General features: G+C 47.0%; 1 protein-coding gene across 1 annotated transcript; it reads right to left on the bottom strand.

Moving 5' to 3' along the window:
- Positions 1-3,041: 3,041 nt before the first annotated feature.
- Positions 3,042-5,176, bottom strand: LOC103640847 (aspartyl protease AED1). The gene is made up of 2 exons (XM_008664312.4): positions 4,926-5,176; positions 3,042-4,416 (listed from the first exon to the last, which is right to left on the bottom strand). The coding sequence occupies exons 1-2, from the start codon at positions 5,128-5,130 to the stop codon at positions 3,143-3,145; spliced, it is 1,479 nt and encodes a 492-aa protein (XP_008662534.1). The 5' UTR covers positions 5,131-5,176; the 3' UTR covers positions 3,042-3,142.
- Between the last annotated feature and the right edge of the window lie 970 nt (positions 5,177-6,146).

The following is a 6,146-nucleotide window of genomic DNA, read 5'->3' as shown; positions in this document are numbered from 1 at the left end:
CCTGAGGACGATGCGTTCCCAATAGGTGTACATGGGGTTCTTCCTCGTGGGGCAATTGAACACGTGGTTGTCGATCTCGCAGAACCCGAACGACCACTCGTCCTCGTCGTTGACCTGCGGTGATGGGTTCAAGAAATGGAGTGAAATTCAGGGACCTGAGCGGATGGCAAGCGAGCGCGACTGGCTAGAGAGTAGAGAGGACGAACACGGAGAGATCGAAGCGGTTGCTCTCCGTGCAGGCGCGAGAGGCGGTGTTGTTTGGTGTCGACGAAGTAGAGCTCGTGGAGGTGAATCTCGACGAGCACGTCCTCGCTGCCCATCGCCACCTCCCAACCGCGGCTAGCTAGAGAGTAGAGAGGACGGACACGGAGAGATCAAAGCAGTTGCTCTCTGTGCAGGCGCGAGAGGTGGTGTTGGTTGATGTCGACGAAGCGAAGCTCACGGAGGTGAATCTCGACGAGCATGTCCTCGCTGCCCATCGCCACCTCCCAACTGTGGCTAGCTAGAGAGTAGAGAGGACGGACACGGAGAGATCAAAGCAGTTGCTCTCCATGCGGCCTCGAGAGGTGGTGTTGGTTGAGGTGCGATGGTGGCGAGGCGCCCAAGCCTGGATCCATTGTCGTGGGTGGCGGACGAGCAGGCCTGGACCGGCATTGGTTGAGACCCGATGGTGGCGAGGGACGCAGATATCTCACGACATTGGTTGAGGGATTGACGTGGATGGCGGGCGGGCCTGGATGTTGGCACGAGAGGCAGGACGTAGGCGACGTGTAGAGGAGGGGGCGAGGCACGATGTCGAGGCCGTCGCGGACGATGATGGAGAGGTCGAGCTCCTTAACGACGTGGTTGGAGAAGTCGGGGATGAGGCAGACGAGCGGGGGCCGCGCAGGGGGCGAATCCCGAGATCCGAAGAGCGAGCACGAGGGAGAGGGGAGGGTGTCGGGATGGAGACCGCGGGGGTGCGGCTGAGCTCGACGCCACGACAGCGGCGAGGGTGGAGGGAGCGGCGGCGCATGACGGAGACGTTTGGATGAGAAGGTAATCGCGATCTGCGGGTGTGAGAGAGAAAGTAGAGTGAGTGAGGAGACGAGCAGACGCAGCGACCGAGATGACACGGACGATTTGACCGTAGATAGAACAGTTTGAGTCAGAACCAAGGGAGGCAGCCTATCTCTTACCTTCTTCATAGTAGTAGAGATAGTTCATGCAGATGACTCCGCCGCCATACCCTGGTACCGGTGGCTTATTGATGGTACTTCTTACAGTGGACGGACTCACGAATGGGCGCGAGAAGAACCAAGCAGCTGAGGAAGATCAAGCCACGAAAACTCCCCTAACTCACGTGGAGAGAACCAAGCGGACGCAAACAGAGACCAAGTGACGGAAAATTACTTCAATAATCATATGTGAAACTCCTTAATTTAACTTCAAGAGTTACGAAAAAAACTTTCAAAAATTAACTTCTATCATCATATCACGACTCATATATCACTCCTTCATCCTTTTCTCAACATCTTCGTATCTCATATATGATCACTACCGGAATCGCGTTCTTTGCCGAGGCTATTTTACACTCGGCAAAGGCTTTGCCGAGTGTAACACTCGGCAAAGAACACTCGGCAAAGATTTCATCGGCAAAGGGTTCTTTGCCGAGTGCTTTTTTTCGGACACTCGGCAAAGACTTTGCCGAGTGTCAAAAAGCACTCGGCAAAGAAAAACACTCGGCAAATTAAGAATCGAAAAAATTAAAAAAAACAGCAAAACATTTTTTAAATTCTAGGAACAACTCTCCACAACCCTACCCTATTACCTTACCCGTTGTCCTATCATTTTTCACTATTATTTTGAATCAAACTTATATGTTTTGTAAATGGTGAGATTCGAACTCGCAACCTCTCTCTCGCGCATACGCTCCTATACCACTACACTACTACACCAATTATGTTTATATTACGTTTCCATTCCCCATGTACTATAACAAATCGAGAGTAATTTGATTATTTAAGGCACTAAATGAGTTCATTTGAAAATGTGACCAACTATAAAGTTGCATAACTTTTTAAGATCTAAAAGTTTTATTTTAATAGTTTCTACATCCGAGACCGTTTATAAAATTTGAATTTTAAATTTAAAAACTTCACACGAATTTTTCAATGATAAGATGATTTCAAATCAAAAAATTGTCAACTACAAAGTTTCATTACATTTCAAGACCTACAACTTTTATTTTGGTGGTTTTTCCATCCGAGACAGTTTGAAAAATTCAAATTTCAAAATTCAAACATAGTTTTGCATAACAAGATGATTTCAAACTAAAACATTGTCAACTACAAAGTTTCATAACTCTTCAATACCTACAACTTTCATGTTGGTGGTTTTTCCTTTCGAAGTCGTTTTCAAAATTCAAATTTTAAATTTTTTAAATTCAGACGTAGTTTTCGTTGACAATATGACTTCAAATGAAGAAGTTGTCAACTATAAACTTCTATAACTTCTCAAGATCTACAAAGTTTATTTTGGTTGTTTGGTAATTTGTTTATCTCAGATGATGGTTCTAACAATATGCACAAATTCTATACGTCTCTCTCGTAGTTTCATAAACTACGAGAGAGATATAGGTTTTATGAACAAATTTATTTTTATTTCATCATATGAAGAAATGTTCAATATATAAATTGTACATCATGATGAGTTATACAAATTTGTAGTTGAAAACTTTTTCATTTGAATTAATTTACTACTTTAAAATGTGATTTTTAAATTGTCTTTGCCTAGTGTTGGAGAAAAAACACTCGGCAAAGAGCTCTTTGCCGAGTGTTGTATTTGTGACACTCGGCAAAGAGCTCTTTTTGCCGAGTGTCAAAAAACGACACTCGGCAAAGAAACTCTTTGCCGAGTGTCAAAAATAAAACACTCGGCAAAGAGCATCTTCGCCGAGTGTTTTCTTTTACCGAGGGTTTTTTGCGTGGCACTCGGCAAAGAGCTCTTTGCCGAGTGCCCGAAATAAAACACTCGGCAAAGAGCTAAATTCCGGTAGTGGATACTAAATCTTAACACATACTTTATTTAATACGAACCTTAGAATTTATTTAATTATTTATAGGGGCCAAACCCATATGATATATAACTAACACGACGCAAATCAGCAGCTCTCTGGGATGAAGCCAACCGTTCCTCCGGCCACGTCGTACACCACTTCTGTGGTCGCCAGCGAATACGCCCCAATCACGGCGGACACATCATCGTCGTCGACGTCCAAGGTAGAGAAGGCAAGGCAAGTCACGGTGAACGGACCCTCGCTGGGGATGTCGTAGTACAACATCTGGTCCCCATCGATGAGCAGGCTGTCGCCATTGCCGAACTTGAATTCGACGAGCGGCACGGTGAGCTCTTGCAGCCCGGTGAAGTTGTAGCACGTGTCGAAGTCGTAGAACCCCGGCACTGAGCGGTTGTACTGCGCCATCGCCTGCCGGAAGGCGTCGCGCAGCGGCGTGTACGCGTCCGGTGCCAACATGGTGAAGGTGGTCCCCGCTTCCACGATGGTGCTGGCGTTGTTGCCGAAGGTGCCCGACGGGATCGGGAGGTCCACGTCGCCGAGGCTCATCCCGACGACGTCGATGAAGTACATGTTTGCCAGGTCGGGGTCGTCGCTGCTCAGCAGCGGTGCGTGCGCGGTGCAGTTGTCTCCTCTGACAGTGGCGTCGTCGCCGAGGGAGAGGAAGCCTGGGGAGTCCGGGTACTGTGGCATGCAGTAGGAGAAGGCGGCGGAAGCGGAACCAGCCAGCCGCGACGGTAGCGAGTTCCGGTCGCGGCTGAGGTCGAGGGTCCCGACCTCTGGCATACCATCAGAAGCGCCTGCGTCCAGGCAGACGAAGGTGAAGTCTTGGACGGCCACGGACGGCGCCACCGTGAGCACGTCCTGAGAGAAAGTGCCCTCGACGAAGAAGAGGTTGAACGGACAGACGGAGCCAGCGGAGCAGTTGGCCGTCGAAGGACAGTCCGGCGAGTCGCAGGGGACGTGGGTGAACGTCGTGGACTGCGATGTGTCGAACGCCGGGTCACAGCTGGTGGAACCTGGGGCGCACGGCTTGCACAAGACCAGGGACACGCCGAAGATGGTGTCCAGGAACATCGGGAACTGCTGCTCCGGCGTGCCATAGCCGACGTTCACGGTGTAGTCCAGTGCGCCCGCGTCCGGTGAGCCGTCTATGGGGATTATGGTGGCTGCCGGCGCCGGGGCCGGGGCCAGGGCCGACGCAAGAGAAGCCACCACGGACGACGATTGTGAGGCGAAGCGGCGCCGGATGCGGGAGGTGTCACGACGCAAGACATCTGCCGCCGTTAGGGACGGCAGCCCGTGCAACGGCGAGCATGGGCTCTGCCGGTGCACTATAGGTAGCTTGTTGTTGCCTAGGCCTGTAAATAGAAGTTCGAAATATGTAAGGGGTCGGTTACTTAGGATTGAGGCCTGAAACTATTCCATCTAATCGTACCAATGCTGACATAAATAAACCTATCGTTTCAGCTGAAACAATTCCAAAGGGAACTATTCTAAAGTAAACGAATAGGCCCTAAGTGTATATCTAACGGCTTGTTTAGGAGAAGGGGATTGATGTGGCTAAAATCTCCTTTATATTTAATTTCAATGTTAAATAGAAAGATGATTTTAATTGGGCGCCCTAATTCTCTCTAATCCTTGCTCCTAAAGATGCCATAGGAGTCCTTTTTAAACTCACTATCTAAACCAAATTATTACATGGGGAGAGCTACTAGAATATAAGTGAATATCCACATCATCGTACTGATAAAAATCATATATCCACTAGCATGCTAAATGTAAGTACATCAACACGGGACATTAATATTATATTCTTCAATTTTAATATAAATATATATATACGATTATCTCTCTATATATAATATACCAGTTGCGATGGACGAGCAGGTGGTTGCAGTAGGCGTCGCGGAAGCCGCCTTCTTTGAGTTGCCAGATGACTTGCTTCTTGTCTTGAAAAAGGTTTGGCTGGACCCTACCTTGTAGCTTGCATGGGAGGACGAGGCGCCATGCTGAGCAGGAAGCAGAAGGAGCATGCACAAGAAGAGAAGCGAAGCAATGGAGGAAGGAGCCATTATACTGTATTACTGTGGTATACTGCTAGCTAGTGTGTGGCTACGTACGTACACGATGGTGTAGCTAGGTGTATATATAGAGAGAAAGAGAGAGAGAGAGAGAGGGACAAGGACGCGTTACGAAACATCTCACGTCACACATACGTACGTCGCGGAAATCACGACGCAGCGAAAATTGTAACCTAGGATAGCACGCAAAATACTGTCATTGGAACTCACGACTTGCTGTGGCGACATGCATGCTCCCCGCAATGCAATGCAATTGCAAAGGCACAGCATTATTGGGAGTCACGACTTGCTGGCATGCTGTTAGCTTCCTTGAATGGCAGATCAGCTATGATCGAGCAAGACAATGTCAAACGTGTCCATACTGATCGCTATATGCTATATATGCAATTATGCATTACACGAATGCATTGCACGATTAGAGCCTGTTTGGCAACAATGTTACTCAAAATCATGGGTTTTTACATTACTATATATTTTACAATTGTCATGTCAATACGGTAGTTTTAACCATCTTAAAAGGTATCACGGTTTTTGAGAAGCATTATTTGGATATAATAATTGTAACACCGAATTTTATAGAAATAAAGAACTCCTTTTAATTATGTGACTATGTGAATTTCTTGTTTATTTAACACTTATAAATCAATTTCTTGTTTATTTAACACTTATAAATCATTGTGTAGATGATTAAAATTATTAAATAACAAATAAATAAATATAATTGTTGATGCATTATGATAAACTTTAGTTGTGCATTTGATTTGAGGTTTAAAATTTGAATTTGAAAATTTTGAAACTAAAAATAAAAGAAAATGGAAACAATGGGCCATCTCCCTTCCCTCAACGGGCCTCATTTTTTCCAACCATCGCTCACTCCTCCCTAGCCGCGTGGGTTGCCACTCGGTCCACTTCCACCGCACCGTGTGGCCCAGCGTCGCCACTTTACGTTTGGTCACTACCAGGTAGGGCTAGACCAAATGTTCGTGGTCCGTTGACTCATTCGGTTC

Source organism: Zea mays, chromosome 1 (genome assembly GCF_902167145.1).
Source record: "Zea mays cultivar B73 chromosome 1, Zm-B73-REFERENCE-NAM-5.0, whole genome shotgun sequence".
NCBI classification, from domain to species: Eukaryota; Viridiplantae; Streptophyta; class Magnoliopsida; order Poales; family Poaceae; genus Zea; species Zea mays.
Note: the sequence above shows the minus strand (reverse complement) of the source record. Positions and strands in the feature narration are given on the sequence as shown.

Excerpts from the sequence above, each read along its gene's own strand:
- LOC103640847 (XM_008664312.4), bottom strand. The coding sequence starts at position 5,130 with ATGGCTCCTTCCTCCATTGCTTCGCTTCTCTTCTTGTGCATGCTCCTT. Across the intron at positions 4,417-4,925 it reads CTGCTCGTCCATCGCAACTG|GCCTAGGCAACAACAAGCTA; the intron begins GTATATTATATA and ends TTCTATTTACAG.